Source organism: Nansenia antarctica (assembly GCF_963989245.1).
Source record: "Nansenia antarctica genome assembly, chromosome: 7".
In the NCBI taxonomy this organism is placed as follows: domain Eukaryota; kingdom Metazoa; phylum Chordata; class Actinopteri; order Argentiniformes; family Microstomatidae; genus Nansenia; species Nansenia antarctica.
In genome coordinates, this window is record NC_137677.1 from 45,479,179 (window position 1) to 45,498,499 (window position 19,321).

General features: G+C 43.6%; 1 protein-coding gene across 3 annotated transcripts in view; it reads right to left on the reverse strand.

Moving 5' to 3' along the window:
* Positions 1-19,321, reverse strand: part of myo1b (myosin IB) — a 62,661-nt gene that overhangs the window by 39,488 nt on the left and 3,852 nt on the right. For all 3 annotated transcript variants that reach the window (XM_080535514.1, XM_080535513.1, XM_080535512.1), the window contains exons 2-3: positions 10,681-10,825; positions 7,505-7,620 (exon numbers count right to left, since the gene is read on the reverse strand). In XM_080535514.1, coding sequence (XP_080391640.1) covers positions 7,505-7,620; positions 10,681-10,806 — 242 coding nt within the window. In that variant the 5' untranslated portion in view covers positions 10,807-10,825. The remainder of the gene's footprint in view (positions 1-7,504; positions 7,621-10,680; positions 10,826-19,321) is intronic.

Sequence of the window (19,321 nt, forward strand, 5' to 3'; positions counted from 1 at the left end):
TTGCCTTCAACCCCTACACAGACGGTTCTGCCAACATCTGACCTGGAACACATTCTTTTGGGCTTCCCTGAGAGGAGTTCTAGGGTCAGAGTGACTTTTTCTGTTGGAGGTATATGATGCAGGGGCCTGGTTTCAGCCAACAGCTGTCTACATGATGTAGCTTGGCTAGATGGGAGTTCCTCCTCTACAAATAGATGGGCGTGACAGTTGGAATAAGATACGTGAAGTGGAACCGATCTTCAAAAGATGCATGCCGCAACTAGTTTAATGCAATTTCCCCATATCTATATTTAGGCACAGCAGGCTGCAATCATATCATAAGCTGAAGCAGCAGTGACCATGTCTTTTTCAGATCAAAACTTGAATCCCAGCGAAATCTTGGGATGAGCCTCTCAACCTTGGGTCGCTGACCCAGTCCCTGGCTTTGAGCTGAGCTGAAGTGGGACAGCAGCAGAAGGCCATGTTGTTCCCAGGGCATAGACACCCTATCAGCCCAAGCTGTCCGCAGACTAAATCGGCACTCGCTATCTGGAGTCTGACCTCCAGGGTCACTGCAGTGTTCTGATGGAAACGGGTGCCTTCCTCTTTACGAGGTCTAACCTCAGGCCCGAACCAACTGGCACTTTCCTAGGCAGCAACAGTTGATGGAGGCATGGCACTGGGTTCAGAGTGATATCATGAGTTTACCGTTTGTCTTGTTTTGTTCTTAGAACATTATGAAACAAGAATAACAGCGCACCGGCTGCAACCATGTAAGGATAGAAAATGTACAAGAAAAAAAGATGAAGATCAGGCTTGGGTTGCATTGATTTTCATGCAATTTCCTCATTAAATTATTAAGTTGAATAATATGGTGTAAGAAACTCTGTCTGTACAGCGATACAAGCATGTATTCTCGAAGGACCTGAGGTCAGGCTACCCCTTTTCCCTCTCTCTTTCTCTGAGAAAGCCAAAACTCCCATGATACCTTTCTGTGGGCTTCTCTGGTCCATCAGCTGGCCGTGATGCCCCCTGTGGCGCTGAATGAGGCTGAGAGTGGGTCTGTGAGGGAGCGCTGGGGTCTCATTACCTCATTACCCACAGGCGGGAACATGATCTCCCCAGCTAGCTAGCTGCCTGCGTCCCCACTGACTGTACTGTACCAGCGCAATCTGTGCCTGGCTGGCAACTGAGACTGGACACAAAAGACAGGCCACACCATCTGCAAGGCCACCGCACCATTACTCTAAAATGTCAAAGATAAGTGTTGAAGGGGGGGGGACGACGACGACACCTGCTGTTTAATATTCCAGGGCTCATTTGTATAGACAGACACAGTGATTTTCATAGTGTTAGGAGGGATGGATGCTTTCTGGTCTCATTGCCAGATCACCTCTTCTCCTGTAATGGCCTCTGATCACAGTAGAACCCAATAAGTGACAATTATCTCATTAGAGCAGGGTTGCCAGCTGGAGCCCTTCAGAGCACCCTTCCAGGGCCACAGATGTATGAGGGGGTTGTGTGTCAATAATGATGAAATAACTAGCACGGTTCCTGAACATGACCTCATGATATCTGCACCACAAGTTTGTGTTCTTTGTTTGTTTATGTATGATGTTTTTCTGTTTGTGTGGTGTGTTATGCCTGCAAAGTTGCTGAAAAACAATTAAGTATAAAAAAATAAAAATAAATGAATGAATGAATGAATGAATGGTCTTTATTGTCATTGATATAGTACAGGTACCAAACAATGACATTTGGGAGGGGGGGCTCCCCTGGTGCTAGGAAAAAAAAACTAAAAACAAGAAGGGAAAAGAGCTGGTTTACATAAATAAAGGCTATGTACACTATCCACTATACTATACTATACAAATAAAACACTGTGCTGTACTCTATGCTATGCTATACCTATTCTAATATTTCCTATCTCTGAACCTTATGTACCCGAGGGTTGTCATATTGCACATAGTGTTATTGCACATTCATTTAAAGTGTCGCAGTTTGCAGGTTTGAAATGTTCACAGTTGTGTTTCAGTATTGCACTTGATTTCAATCTATTAGCTGCCATCAAATTGATGAAATAACTGAAGTGTATCTTAAACCACAGTGACTTTGTATTGAATGACTCTCTCTTTTCAACCATTCTGTCAATAAGTAACCTTATCTTTGGCAGATAGTCTGTCCTAGGTGTTTAACAACTTCCCGTAACACCATCATTTCCCATCATCTAACCCCAACACATGACAGAGAATGACAACATGACAGAGACTGGGACAATAAAATTATTATACATGCAGTTAATTTTTCTGTACATATCAGACCAAAAGCTATACCCCTCACAATGCTTTTCAACAGGCTATGCTAAGAACAGCTGCCAAACTGTTGACAAGCCTGCGGTGGATGTTTTCCTTTAGCCAAGCCGTCAAAGAAAACAGTGTGTTGAGTTGGATCCCCAGTGCTACTGTCCACTGACCACCTGCAGGCCCACCTTGAAGCACAGAGCAGGGGACTAGAAGGAGGGAGACCCCAGGGGGTGGCTCCTACACTGGGCGAAGAGAATGTTCTCAGAAGTCTGGTTCACACTGTAAAGCTATACACATGAGGCTGCAGTGGTATCATTAATCCAATACTGAGCCAGTGATGGCGCACATGTTCTAACTCTACTGCCTATTCTCTTGGTACTGCCAACTGACAGGTCAGTGTTATTTGCTCTGAGGTGGTGAGGTGCAAACAGTCTCGTAGTGAGAACCCCAGTCATCAGCGGCCTGCTATTTGTCCTGTGCAGCAGCTCAGCAATGACAATAAAGTGAGCAAACTCATTCACAATGAGGGAGTGACCTCACCCCTATGCCTGTCTGCTGCCTATCTGGGGGGCCAGCGCAGGCCTGGAGAGCACAGCATAGCACATCCCTCCACAGGGAGAGCACATCCCTCTGAGGACAGACTGTACTGTATGTCTATGCTCAAAACCACTGCTGGAGAGTGACTTGGAAAGGCAGAGGAGAGGTTGTATATTTAGTTGAGTTTTTTTTGCTTGTATTCATAAGTCATTAAATGAAATGAGTTTGACACTCCTGCTTTAGTTGACATTCCTCTGGCTAGAGTGCTTACAGTAGGTGGAAACATTTAAGAACTGCAGTCTCTTGAAAAAGACAGCCCAACCCGTAGGGGGGTAATACATCAAATGATGAAAAACGTAACAAAACATGACAACGCTCAGGATAAAAGATATCCATGAAACAGTGTGCACTGCTAATACCCCAGCCAAAATGTATACTGATATGCATGTAATCATTTCTTTAGAGCAGGCAGCTGGCCCAGCCATATTAAAATGACAGCGATGGCTTGGCCTCTCTTTAACCACGGTAAATTATGCAGCCAGGCGTCTAGGGAAACTCCAGTACATCACCAGTAATTATGGAACGCCATAAAGTTAAACAGTCAAGCCTTATTGCCTAATCTCATCTGTGATCTTAAAAGACTCTACAATGATAACCCATGACTTGGAAAATACTAATAGCTCCAGGCAGAACCATAATAAACCTTAACCCGTTTGGAAAACATCCCATTCAAACCATATGTGCAAGACATGCATAACAACAATGTCTTAAATCCATGACAGATTCTGCATTTTATATTTGGAAAATATAGGAAATTGGGATGTACTGTCCAGCCTCCTACCTCTGGACAACCTCTGAATTCACACTGCTGGAATGGTGAAGATATCCTAACCAACTGAGAAAAACTGCCTGTGAAATCGTCCACTTTGCTCCTGCTCATCCTGCCCAGGGCTGATCGTAAAACTGAAGGTGTGACTCCACCAGGGGTGGGCCTGCCACCCCCATGATGGCCCACTCTGGTCATCAGCAGTTAACAGCTGAAGCCCTGTTAAACCCTCCGGCTATGCAGCTGTAGATAATACCCCCAACAGCCCCAAGTGACCCAGTGCAAGGAGTCCTGTGGTATTTTAGAACCAGGTTGCTCTTTTACTGTTTAAGCTAGAGCTTCAAGAACACATCCTGTGTTTATTTAGTTTCCTCTCCCACTCTGCTGGCTGGTATTAAGCCATAGCTCGACTGAAATGATTCATCTTTTTAAAAGGAAAACAGAGAACTTCCACATGACTTCAGAATAACTTCAGGTGTAAGTTCCCCCGAAATGTCAACACCAGAGCACAGGGAGCAAACTGCCTGGCTAAGCTCTGGTCCATCTTTTGCTGATGGTTTTAGGGTGTTTAAGTCTCTAACGAGGATCAGAATAGAGGAGGGGTCCTAAGCCCAGAAGACCCCCTGGTGCTACTTTAATTAAAGCCCAACAGTGATCCCCTTTAGGAAAGCCCAACCAATGGCCACAATGACCTCAGCCACTCTGTGTGTGTGTGTGTGGGGGGGGGGGGGGGGGGGGGGGAATCATCCCACAAGGACGAATGACATTTCTGACATGAAAATGTAATAGGGGCATTTCTAGAAATGTTTCGATGACTTATGCTTCTTATCATTCTAATCATAAGTCACGAGCAAACAGTTGAGTGAAGCAAACAGTGCTCGTAATGAAATCTCCTTACAACTAACTGTTGTTATATTTGTATGAAAATCTATTTTTTAAATAGCCAAAGTGGCCTTGGGTCGAGCGCAAGGACCACTTTGCTTAGCAGAGCTGCACGTGCAGAGATCTTGCTAAGCTTAGTAAATGTTTATCTTTCATTTAATCTGGTTGTTTTACTGCGTGGGTGACCTTTGAAAGCTCAGTTTGGTGTGGTAAAATAAACACTGGTTCAGTCTCCTTGAAGCCTACGGACGCATGTTGTCTACAAGCTGTATTAGTACAGTGCTGCCTAATGCCTTTCCTGTTGCACCATGCCAACACCGCCTCTTGGACACGAGGCTCACACACAGTTCTTTCTTTTGTCATGGATCTGATAATGGTTATTGAGGGAAAGGACTGAAGGAGAAATCAACACCATGTCAGATATGGGCCTTAGTTCATACACCAGTACTAAGTAGTCAGGGCTCTTAATAAAGTGACATTGACATCAATATTAATCCAGATAATGTATTTTTTTTTTACATGGTCAACTCCAACTAAAAGAAGAGTTCAAGGATGCTTCTGGAAATTCAACATACAATTACATAGACTGCAGTGATACATATTTTCCCGCTCTGCTTTGACTACCAGTGAAGGCAAATAGATTCAAATGGCTCCATCCAAATGTGTTTCTTAACCACAAGTTAGCATCTCCAGCTGCCCTGGGAGCAGACGTGCACTTGACACTTGATACAGAGGTCAGCTGATCAGTATCCTCCATCCATCATCCTACATCCTCCTTTGACTGCATTTCATATCAGAAAGATTGTGTAATAATTATCGCATATTCATATAATAGGGTTAGGGTTTGACAAGTGTTTTGACTGGACTATGGGTTTCGTGTTACACAGGACAGGTCAGCAGACAAAGGCAGGTCCATATGGTCTGACAGGAGGATTAAGATCAATTTATGGAGCATTTTCAAACAATCCGGCCTCGTCAAGCACTTCAGGAACCAATGAGGGTGAACCCAATTAAAGGGGGCTTAATCCCTTTGACTGAAACCCACTATGAAAGCTATAGTCTTCTCATCTGTGTTTACAGTATCTATTCATCTTAGCCAACACTTTGGCATAGGTGAAATGTGTCTGTTGTGTTGACATCAACTGTAACTGTTCATGGTCAACTCTGACGACTAGAAATGGGAGGCAAACACTAGTAAGTCATGCGTGGATCAATTCCTAAGATTTGGATAAAGCTAGGTAAGCACTTACATAGATATTGTGTGATATCTGCGTTGGCTGAAATGGATTACGATCTTAACTGCTCTACTTTAACTTGATAATTAATCAGCTAATGCTGAGTAGCACCCTTAAAAACAACAGAACAGTTGGTCTATATTACAAAAGGATCAGACATGGCAGAGGATGACTGAGTAATCGGTGCTTACATATATCATCGCAATATCCAAAATGGATAATCAATTTAGGCTGAATACATGTTTGTGCCAAAGGCTATCACTACTGATACTTTAGCAGTGTCTGCTGAGAGAATGCAGTGTTGACTGTGATGCCTCGACACTGTTCCATGGGCCCTGTAGTAGTAGTGCACTGTCTCAGGCTGCTGGAATGCAAAGCTACATGAGGTCCATAAATCGAGGTCCATAAATCGAGGCCCTTGGTTATCACCGTCTCCCAATCTGAGAGATGTGTGTCCGGACGATCATAGCTTACAGTAAGCAGCTGCCCTGTATAAGCCCCAGCACAGCTAGACCCCTGCATGGCTCCAGATCGGAGAGGACGAAGGGCCCCGGGAGCTTCACATCAGCATTAGGGGAAAGAGATATCTGCTCACTTGAGCTCTTTCAAACACGACTCAGGATGCTGGTGGAAATGACACTGATGGCCAGAGAGAGAACACTGAACAGAACAGCTTTAGGGCCTAGAGAGAGTGGAAAACAGCCCCCTGGTGCCTGCCTGCCCCCCCCAAAAAACAGCTGGACACATCTGCCATGTTGGACTGTCGTGCCTGGTCATTGCATGTGGGGGTAAAAAGAGAGAAAGACGAGGGAAAAGGAGCTAGAAAGGGGGGGATCGGGTGCTGGAACAGGAACAGGCCCTGTGGAGTTAGCTGTAGTATAAATACAGACCCATGCTTTTGTCTGTGCGTAGGGTCTGACAGGGCTGGGATGGGGTCTCAGAGTGTGTGTGTGTGTGTGTGTGTGTGTGTGTGTGTGTGTCTGAGCTACTGCCCAGGGAGATGGCAGGCTAATTGACGAGCAGTGGCCTTTGTTTTACTCCGGCAGGCCAGCAGGGCCGCTGGCTCTGCTCTAGAGAGACAGATGGCCACCCGCTGGAGTGTGGCACGGAGGCTGAAAGGCCCCCTACCACCCAACTGTCCCAAAAACAAGGTCTAGGGGGAGGCAGCACGTACTCCTTTCAGTACTGGGTGACTTGGTTAATCTATAGTTGGTGAACCAAACTGGTCCCTCAAATGCACAAAATGAGCAATATGAAGGTGAACATAAAAAATTTGAAATAACAGTGCAATCACACTTCAGTATCAATTAAAATCCTAACACAGTAGCTGCATTCATTCAGATATTGAACTATTAAAAGGTTTGATTGTGATAATGAAACTATAAAGCAATGTATACAGTGGCTGGCTTGCACTGTAAGCCTGCATTAGCATTTGAGCTCAAAGAGGGTCAAACCAAACCCTGTGCCAGATCATTGTCTGAGATGTGTCTTGTGTCACATAGGGCTCTCAAATATGTTTGAGTGTGTGTGTGTGTGTGTGTGTGTGTGTGTGTGTCTGCATCCTCCAAGTGAATGTGATGAGCAGTGCTGTTCACTTGTGTGTTTGACATTTAGCTTGAAAGGCAAACACCAGGCCGTTGAAAACAGGGGACCTTTGTTGCCCATGTCCTCAAAACTCACAAAAAGAGCATCCTACACAACAACACGCCGGCTCTCTTGACAATGGCATCGGGTGAACTCACATGTGTGGGCTGAGCTCATAGAAGTTCCTGTTGCGGTACTCCTCCACCTTGTCTGCGGTGTAGATGGGCAGGGACCTGTAGGGGTTCATGGAGATCACCACACTGCCTATGTAGGTCTGAGGGGAGAGAGAGAGAGAGAGAGAGAGAGAGAGAGAGAGAGAGAGAGAGAGAGAGAGAGAGAGAGAGAGAGAGAGAGAGAGAGAGAGAGAGACAGAGAGAAACATCAGGGTGTGACATCAGCAGTGGAGACATTAGCTAGATGCAGAGCCATACAATCTATGGCCCTGTTTGAATGGTTTTAACTGAGTGGAAGATGGATTCGTGTTGGAAGGAGTGCTGGTTTGAAACTGAGAATTGGCATATTGCTGTTGTGGCCTGATGACTGAGATTAAATGTTCAGCACTGCTCTTGGTGTTAGAGATATCATCACAGAGTGTGCGGCTTCTACTTCTTTTAATTGGATTTTGTTCCGTTGCCAGCACCTCTCTTAAATTGTCTGCGGTGTGCGCGCTCTTCTTTTCTATTAAGAGATATCATCACAAACACCAGTCTCTTACAGGTGAAGGATGACAGAGAAAACAGCTGTATGACCTTTTTTTTGTGGAGAAGTGCCTCCCTCAGCTTTTCCCAGCAGGGTATTTCGAAAGCATGTGTTCAGGCATGCAGGGCCTGGAGTGAGCACCGGGAGACGCAATAACAAAGGAAAAATGTGTGGAATCCTAAAAAGTGGCAGCAGGAGAACGATGCTTTGAACGCTGAAAAGAGCAGGAGGTTGAGGTGTCACAGGGTTGTCTGTTAGATAGAGGAATGCTGGGGCAGGTGTGTGTGTGCGTGTATTTTACAGTATGCTTTTCCTAATCACAGTTCAGAGTAAGTGAGGAAAACTGAAACAAGTTGGCATCTTTCCTAAGCCACATTTATTTTGGCGACAGTGACTCACCTACGACAGTCAATCATTACTGAAAGAACACGTAATAAACCCTCAAACTGAAAACATTGCATTGAGGAGGACCATACCACAATTACTCTCACTAGCCTGTGAGCAGCGCAGCCATTACATTGGCTGACTATTGCATAAGCCACTCAAACAAGAGAGCCAGACCTTTACCATGGCAACACCACATCACACTGCCTATTGTCAAAGAGTACATGGGAGGCATAGTGAAGCCTTTCCAGATGCCGAGGACAGGGCAGACAAATGGGTTGTATAAAATGAAAACAAACACTGGATCCATGAGGTTGCCACTAGACTGCAATAAGATACGTTTGCAGAGACATTAAGCTAAGCTAAGGCTGAAGCCTATAGTCTTAGCAGACTAAAAGCACACACAGTCACACCTCTACACCTCCCCTCACCCCCTGGAAGCCTCAGATAAGTAGTTTCAATGGGACCGGAGGGGGATACAGTAGAGATCGTTATCTGGGCTCAAGACAAGGAAATGTGAAGTGTAAACATCATATCCATGTAACTGAGCTGGGGGATTTTATGGCAAAGCCAGAAGGGGCTTTTCAATGAGCTTAACAATGGGGACAAGATGGAAGGTCTTCTGAGCCATTACTATCTACTGTATCAAGCACATAGATAGGAATGACCATTGGTCTGAACTGATCCCGGTGTACTCAACAATACTAATAGCTGGCGTATGGTGAATGTGGCTGTTCTCCCACATCCAATATGAAAGGAAGTTAGTTCCACTTGAAGTTGAGGATGAAAGTCAGGCAGTGATGAGTAAATTACAGAGGGGATGAATGTCCTTGCAGGACTTTGTAATTACTAGTTGCAAAATAAAGTAAAAACAACGTCCTTCCTCGACTCAAGCATCACAATCCAGGCATCAAAGTCTCATGGTACAGTAATGTTGTTAGATCGAACATAACATGGCAAGCACTTTTCAAGGGAAATTAGTCAGATAGTAAACACAAAGAAAATGTCATGCCCAAATTGACCTTTACTTTCAACATTTGGCTTAATCAACTGAACAGACGTCATTATTCAAAATGCCACAAATTAAAGGGGTAGATATTTTTATACTTGCGTCTTATACGTGAACTTTCATGCAGTTATCTGATATTTTCCTTCAGACCTCAGGTAAACAAAAGCATGAGGTTTATGCTGTGGGCTAGGTGCCACATGATATACTAGGGGGGTTGGTAAGGGACAACAATTCTGAGGAAAGCCACCTTGGCTGCAACCAGACAGTTTAAAGAACTACTGGCCACCAATGGAGGAGGTGTGGCCCACCCAAATGTTGTTATTATAGACTAAGGCCAACCACACGTTTAACCATTCTATGACAGACCACTCTTTTTACAACCTCAGCAATTAAGCTGGTGATCCATGCTGCTGACACTTACCTGAAGATTTTAGTCAAACTAAATTTAGTTGCGCTAAATGTGCTAAAGCAGAATACACATCACTGACAGTACAGGCCCATTGTTGACTGATTAAGGCGTCATGGGTCATCACACTAGGAACACCAACATCTTGAGTTTATAGGTTGTGACAGAAAATCATGAAGGCACCCAAGATGTCAACACAACAAGCAGCAAGTAGTAAACTCAACTAAATATCGAGAAACCCAGTGAACCAATCACAGCTCAGAATGGTGACATAATTCTCTGGGCCCCGGGCCTGTATTATTCAGCGATGAGGAACCAGAGCCAGAGCAGCCATAATCATAGAGGCTGACGTCTGGAGCTGCCGACCCACAGAGGCAGAGAGGAACCTGGGAGTGCCGGAGCGACATAGCCCTGAGCCAAATCCCTGATGCAGGCTACATTCACTCCCCTCCCGCCCCACCCCCCTCAGGAAGTGGCCGCAGTCAAGCTCCTCATCCCCAGCGCTGGATGTTCTGCCTCGTTTGAGACATCATCTACATTCCTCAGTGATGTGATTTATTGATTGGTCGGGCTCTGTGGTTGCTGTATCTGTGCCACTGTTTTTGAGGCCAGGGTTAAAAACGAGTGAACAGAGGGCCAGCAGAGTGAAAGAACAATGAGGGATTAAGAATCTGCATATTTCTTAAGGGCAGTGTACTGTAAATATTTATTTGTGGAGCGAAGTGGAAAACATGCCGAAATGATGGGGAAGCTGGAGGAACAAAAGAGATTAAGAGACAGTTACACAGTGGAATTCGTGTCATATTTCAGTCATACATAACCGACAACAGACTTACATAGATCTCGTTGTGGTCGAAGCGGTTTCTCAGGTTCTCAATGAAGGAATCTTCATTCAGGGGCTCCAGCAGGACCATGTCGCCCACCCCTATCATGTTATCGAGAAGTGATGTCTTCACCTCCATCTTGGATGTAGGCCCCACCCTGTACAGGAAACAAAACAAATGACATACATCAGACACAGAGGCCTATGAAGGGAAGGAGACCAGTTAGTTTTGGTCGGAAAAGGCAACGTTTTCATTGCCTTGAAGTGTTGCTTTAGAAGCAGAAGTATATTAATGCTGATGGTTATGTCTCTAGAGGAGCTCTGATCACCCAATAACAAACAGTTCTAAACATAGCCAGCGCAAATAAACTCTAGGGGGACATGTTTGTTCAGCAGCGGTTTGGGCTGGAGTTGCAGAGCTTGTGATTGGCCCCTGCCTATTCAAATCTCACTTGACGCTGCACACCATGGACTTGACAGATTCCACACAGAATTATGTAATGGAAGCACATTGGACTTGACCTCTGAGTGTCATCCGTTTTACTGAGGTGTCCTGCTGAAAACAGATCCTTGATTCACTGACTGAATGAAACACCCTAAACCCTAACCCTAACCTAGACACAAAATCGGAGGAGCAAACAGATACCTTTCTTTTCCAGCTGTTTGTAAAGCAGGGTGATATTTGGAAAAGGGAGAAATTCCAACCAGAGTGTAGCCTGGAGACAAAGACACTGCTGGGGGTGGCAGTTTTTCACAGACTTTCCCCATCTCCTGTGGACACTAATCCCAGTGCTATAGCTCTAGAGATAAAGAGAGGCCTAGAGCACATTCAAGGCCTTGATACAGGGCTTTGCTGTACCCCAAACCACTCTGTGTGTGCTGTTAAAACAGAGGGGCCGGGGGTGAAGCCATGTACTCATTCTCTATTGTTCAGCACTACCCTTGCCGCCAACCCCCTTTAGATCAGCAGATTGGGGTAGTAAGGCTTACAATTCCTTACAAAGATGACACCAATTATATTGTGTTTAACAACACTCAAGAGGTCATACTATTGTCAATAATTGGGCAACTATCTTTTTTTAACAACTTAAAATCATCCGATGCAACATACAGCAGTTTGTTCTATAGGCATGGATTGTATATGGAGCAGTCTAAGACAGCCATTTGAGAAGTCAAATACCATGGCCCTGGATGAGGCCAATTAATGTGAGGCATTACACAATTGGTTCAGCACGGAGCACGCTATCTGGAGGTATGGGTAGGGGGCTAGGGTGGGGCAGGGTCATTGACTGGCCCAGACAGAACACAGCTGGACCAGTACGGTGGTGTGATGCACATCAAGTCTTGGTGTTCTCCATTACAACATCATGAGGAGGAGTGCCAAATGTTAATCTCCCTACAGAGAAATATGAGTTTACTTAAATACAGCTAAACCATCAACAACCGTCTTAAACATGGAAACAAGTGTAAATCGCAACTACTAATTCTACTGCATCCAATTCAGCTGTTGCGACCACTATCACACCCAATTCAAAGGGTGATAAGATGTTCTTTGAGATCAGCATAGTAAACATTATTCCAGACCTAATTGCCATGAATACATGGCATACCAACAGCTTAAATTCGGCCCTAGTGTAAGTAAATTATTCTTGGTATGGTTGAGGTGAGTTGGCCTTTTCTTTTTCTGACTCTTCAATATTCATCTTACTTACATGAACACACTTCTGTTTTACAGGCCTGGTTGGCTCAGCTAGACAAAACCATCTCCAAGATAGGAGCCTGGAATGTGAAGGTGATGAAAAGCTTAATTCATTGTGATAGTCCTCTATAACGATTTCGAGGATTTCTATAAAACTGCAGTCACAAGAGTCCAATGTTTTGCTGAATAAAATCCCATTGGCTGGCTCCAATACGCAACTCCCCTGCTGAGAAAACAATTCCAAGGTTTATTTTCTACCAGGCATAGCAACAGCATGATTTCTGTAAAAAATTGGACTCCCTGTGTGCCCCATCTCTGCTTTTCACTGGCTTCTGTTCTCCTTCTCTTCTGGAAGGTACAGTGTTAAGAGCCCATAAACCTGGCCTCACTTGGTAGAATGCAAGCCCTCCTCACTCGCATGAAGCGCCCTAACCCTAACCCTAAAGATGAGTGTAAGATAAAGCCTTCACAGCTGAAACTGGTAACTCTCCTTGACCTAGTCTGTATCACCGACAAGTTGATGTAAGCCTCTTGAGAAACCTCTGTCAGTAATTAATTTCCTGTCCACAGTAAAAAGGAAAAACAGGCACAACAGCAGTGTGCCTATCCTTGGGTCTAAACCAGGTGGACCCTCTCAGACTAATTGAGAAAATAATCCACAAATGAATTTAGAGCAGGAAGGTACCAGGGAACCAACAGGGAAACATCCTGCTGCACCTGGCTGGAGCTTAGAGACAGCCTACCCCAGCTGTGAATTAGACAGCATTAACATACCGCTCATTTATGGGCCATACCTGGGGGACTCATTAAAACAGCAGAGAGGACGTTTATGCAGTCATATTCTGCCATCACCCACCACCACCACTCAATTATCACCAACGATCCTGGATTCAAATCATCAAACAATACAGTATGCAAGTCATGAATGTGACTTGCAGCTGCTTTAGGCCTTTATTCTCATTAACCAGCGACTGTGGCTTGTGCAAGGGTAAATGTTGTTGCACTTAACATCACAGTGACATAAGGAGGAATACTCATCCTCATGTTGCCAGGGTCTCTTCCGTGCAACTTTAATTGACAGCACAGTATACCGTGCATCCCTGCTGCCTTTTCTAAGGATATGAACTGTACATATCCCTGTGCAGTGGGTGAGGCTGAGCTGCCTGCCCTGCCCCAAGCTGGTGCTGTAGTACCCCAGATTCAGACAGTCCTGACAGGCAGGCAGCCAGTGACGTAACCACATTAAAGAGAGTGCCTGAGCGCCCAGCCTGTCATATTGAATCCCATTGAGAGAGAGAAGCTGACATCAACGGATAAACTCATGCCGGATTACCCCGACTGGCGACTGGCTGGGAAAATAGTTTAGTGGAAATGTGCATGTTCTGCCAAATATACAATCGTGATTCCTTGTATTTGATGCTGCAAACGTTTAGCTGCCCCCAACTACAGCAAATCCAGTTAGCTTTTTTTGTTGCTCTCAATCGATTTAACTGATACAATCCAGGTCAGCCTTTAATAAGTGAAGAATTGATAAGCACTCAGGTAATGCCTTGTCTCCTGTTACTAGAATCTACATGCACCTTGTTGTCATTTTATACACATTTTATAGTTGAGAACTTTCTACAAAGTTTGAGTCGACAGTCACGGAGGCAAAGGATTTAGCAAGAAAAATACAGTAAATCTAGTGTTGTCATACTGCTGGGTCAAATGTGCTTTTAAATAATTGGATGTATTTGTTTTGCATTAGGAAACCCTTGTTGAGTATGAGATTTGATGACATAAAATAGGCATTTTAGTCATATTCACTAAAATTAAAAGGAAAATATATAGATATTCAATTGACAAAATCTTTTGCCATCTGAAAAGTCCACATGAAAGACTAACATGGAGGACTGGGATTAAGGAGCACGTCACCTGGCATGTTGGACACTGCACCTGATTTCCAGCCAGAGCAGCAAAAATAATATATCATTTAGGGTTCTTGAACTGGAGACATGCATGATTTTCCACACACTGTCTGAAGTATGAAAACTCCCCCTCATCTCAACCTAAGGCGCGTATACACACACACACACACACACACACACACACACACACACACACACACACACACACCCCTCTGGCACGATGGTATTTTGACAGCCCCCATTGACTACCTTTAAAAGTATACAGAGGTGAGCAAATAAAATTACTGTTGCCAACTAAAACAGTTGGATTTGGAATTGAAAGGGAGACAGATTCAAAACAAAATGTTTATCCTGAGAAACTAAATACATGAATCTAAAGCGATATTTTTGAACTAACACAACCATAAAAATGTTTTCCATGAGCCAGATCTTAAGGGTCTTCATCCACCTTAGAGAACATGACAGTGGCTTGAAAAACAAATTAGATTAAGGTCCATTATGGAGTTTAATTGACTGGAAATCCTAAGTAGTGTGCTAGAGAGGTTGTGGGTTGCAGAATAACAACATCACAGCTTGTTGGCAATCAGAGCGATTAAACCCCCTACTAATGGAGCAGCAGGGCCTGGGCTTTACTGAAGCACAGAGCTGGGCCACTGACCGTAAACACTGCAGTGTGTGTGCATGTCTATCTTTTACACTTTCACTTTTTACAAAGCCTCACTGTAACACAACTTGGCAGTTGTGCACATCCCCAAATCATTCCTGCCTGTATTTAAGAAATTAACTGGTTCTTTGAACCGACAACAAACATAGTGGGGTGATGGTGAGGTGATTGCCCTAGGTGATTGAGTAGAGCTATGAAGACAATCATCTGTGAGCTGAGAAATCCTGGCACTCAGTCATCCATTCCTAAATCTGTTTTCTGTTTATGAAACAGGAGGAAATTTCACTGTGATGAATCATAAGATCTGTTTGCACAACTTTAGTGCTTTTCGTCCAAGCAGTCTAATCTAAAGATAGTAGAGGACATTCTGCAGGCCACGCCAACCTAAGTTGCTTTTGCCATGCTCCCCCACAATAATAATAAGAGCCTAATTAGGCTACACTTATACACTTATTAGTACACTACACTTACAGTAACATGACTCCATTCAACTGCAGAAGATCCTGATTACCAAGACTTATTATCTGATGTAGCCAAGACTAGAGCAATGGTCATTTGAAACTCAAAGGTTAGAGGTCAAAATACACATGGTAGTAGTGTAGATAATAATGAGTTATAAGTGTACAGGGTTATTGATTTGTTTTAACAACACTGCTGCTTGGTCGCATCAGGATACAGCTGAGTCAGGAGGATTAAGAGCTACTTTGGTGAACAGTTTTCGAGACAGCTGCTGTAAGGGTTTGAATATCCCAGTGTTTCCCATTAATTACCTAGACCCTGGCAGCCCGCCACAGTCAAATTTGTCCCGTCATAGTCTCATAACAAACCAGATATATTTTTACAAATATGATATGCAATAATAATATGCAAGCAACACCATTTTTACACGTGAGCGACACAATCTTTGAAATTCGCACTGCGTACTCTATGTCCATATAATTTATCCTTATAGATAATCGCCATACGATTTAGTGCTATCGATAAACCCCCCCACCATCTTCATGATCAACAACTCCAGCTTACATTCCCAGTCAGAAACTATCAGAGCTTCACATGACATTACAGCTTTACTTTTTGATAGGGATGTCCCGATCCCAGTTTTTCACTACCAATACCGATACCTGGGCAACTTCAAGTTTTAAAGTAGGCTACCCACTTGATATAACAGTTTAACGATCACTATACTTATCATTTGTGGATTGGATTCACTGATTGATCAGTTACTTTTCTCCCATTCTGTCGCATTCCCATTCTTGAGGTGCACCAACATTCAAATACTCGTGTTGTCTTGATTTTTTCCCGATTTGAATGTATGACATATCATTTGAAAGCTTACAATCTGTAGTTTGTGTAAAAAAACGTACAAATGGTTTATGATTTCATCAGATGGCATCATGACTTTGTCAGACTCATTACACACAGGTAGCTACTAGCCAACTCATGCACGTAACCACTGCTACTACTGTTGTCATCACGTGAGTGACATGCTAGATCGGGAGCGCAGATCAGAGTCTGATATGCTTTTTTCCTGTCCGATTTACGACCCAGCATTCTGGACCAATATCGCACAGATACCGATAACGTGGATCCGATTGGGATATCCCTACTTTTTGACAGTCGTCCAAAATCGTCATCCAAGAAAAATAATAATTTTTAAAATAATGATTTTTAGAGCATCTATAAAACATGAAGGGTCATGTGAGAGCCTGTTTTCTAGATTGGAGTTCTGTTTTTCCTGTACTTAAGCAAAGCAGCTGACCATGTCCCAGTGTTAGTGTCCAGTCCACCTTCACAAAAGAGACCACAACATAACTTAGCGCATCTCTTTGAAGTAGGGATGCACTGAAATTATCCGGCCGACAATAGCAAAAAGAATCACATTCGTGTTCGGCCGTATGAGTGAAAAGACTGAATGTTTACCGAATACGAGAAATGTGACGCGATCAAACAGTGCAAGCAACCCATGCTGTTCTGTGAATGAGACGAGCATTGACTGATGACTGCCTACTAGGGGTACAACGGTACACTCAAATGTTTATAAAATGTAAAAAAATATATAATTAATAAACACTTTAAAAAACATGAACAAACATTTGAACAAGAAGCAACTGGGTTCCAGACAAACTCGACCTCCGACTTTCAATAGAACGCAGCATAAACCGAAAACCCGACATTCAGTAGTGCGTATTGAACCGTGGATGGCGAACCGTACGGTTCAATATAAAACTGAGAACCGTTGCTCCCCTACTGCCTACTAGTGCTTACTGCCAAGTCAATTGCAGCAAACATGTAGGCAGTTTGGCCTCCGTTCTCGGAAAGACAACAAGAGGCACATTCCAACATTACTTCAGTTTTTGTGACTTTATGATAAAAGCGCGAGCTAAGCGATCACTGGAAACTGATGGGATCACAGTATTTTACATCTTTCATGAAATTAGGAAATATTACGTAACAAAGTATATACAATTTCAAACACGTAATTTTGATAATTATCATTTTACATGAATAAGCATACAAGCATGAATAAAAAGCAACATGTATTTCATTTTTGCAATGGTACAAAAATTGGCAAAAAAAAGGAAAAACTGCCAGTAGGCACTCGGTATTCGGCTAAGTGTTTCCTTAATTTCGGTTTTGGCTCTGGCCAAGCATTTAGATTTCGGTGCATCCTTCCATCCCTAGTACTGAAGGGGTTCCTGTCTTGTTTACCGAGTACAACCGGTGAGTGATCCCCTCTGCCCCCCATTACCACATCACCCAGCCCACCCGTTTTCCCTCAGTGCTAATCATGACAGTACAAAAGGTTCTTTGGTGTGCAGGGGTCCCTTTTAATCTACCACAGCTTTTTCCTCTTCCTCCTCTTCAGTGTTTACAGTGTCTGGTCCAGCCATGTACTTCACCCATGGTGATGATGCCCTCTTCCCACCCACCCAGCCTCCTGTGGGGTTAATACACCTGGCCCCCTGCCCCTCCCTCGTCCCCTTGCACGTCTTTCAATTGCACTCTGAAGTGCTGGCATATTCGTGCAGCGCATATGCAGTCATGGCAGTACACAATAGGGTTGGGCGGTTTCCAATTGTTTACCGTTAAACAGTCCCCAAATGTAACTGTGGTTTAAGGTATTACCATGGGACTAAACATTTCAAATGATGAATGTAGTCACTGCTATACCGTTTCCCGCTACAAGGTGGCTGGCTGCAGTGCACTTCAAGTGTGATTGTCCATTTTATGTTACATTAGCGTTTTTAATGTGTTTTTATGTTCATTTTATATCTATTTTTATGTGAAGCACTCAGTGCTTTGTTGTAAAGCACTTTGAGCTTCATTTATTGTATGAAACTATACAAATAAAGTTTATTATTATCATTATTATTTTCACACAACAACAAAAGTGTGATGCATGTTCCAGTTTTATTTTCTGAACAACATCAGAAACAGAAGAGCAAAAACGGCAGTAATGAAAACGGGTATAAAAGCGTATCCTACAGACTGCAACGTTAGACTATTCTTCAAGCACATTTACTTTTTCAGGCTTCAGCAGGGTTTACGTACTTTATTGATAAATACCATTGCTATTTTCAAAAAACGCGGTATACGGTATAACCGTATAAACGCCCAACCCTAGTACACTAACATCACAATATGCTACAGGAGGCCTGGGATGCTGCCATGTGACATGTAAATGTAACACCTTGGCCCAGAAAATCTATTAACATAAAAAGTGGATCCAATTTTAGAAAGACTACCCACCTACAGTACATTGATCCAATACTTACAAAATCCCTCTGTGAGTTAAGGTGTTCTGCATCGACCACACACTCAAATGTTCCACTGCCTCAATCAATGTACAATGTACCTTACATTTCTAGGTTATGTGCAGTCTGTGGGCAATGTACTTCTATGGCTAAGTTTCAGTAACTAAATGGGAAAAGCAGCTGTCCTGGATTTCAGAGCTCAGTAATGGACTGAATCAAATTGCACAGTAATTCTGTAGGGAGGAAAGGCATACAGTTCAAACAGTCTCAGTGAGGGGAAACACAGTTACCTTACTGAAATTACATACAAGGGAAAATATCAACATTTGGCCTATATGGCCCAGTACAGGAGTGGGCTTCTGTTTCATGGCATGTAAACGGCAATTTGCACCTATTTGCTTTTCCATTGCTGTGTATCAAAAACCTGGGACTTTCAACATGTGAGAGGGAGACATTACAAAACACATAGCAACACAGTAAGCTAACAAATAGTGGTGCTGCACATCAGACAGTTTATCAACTTAAGCAGTGAATATGATATCCTTTACATCAGTACATTCTTCGACAGTATCTACAGTCTATCCCACATTCCACAAGCTGGAGATGCCAACCAGGAACAGCTGGCAGTG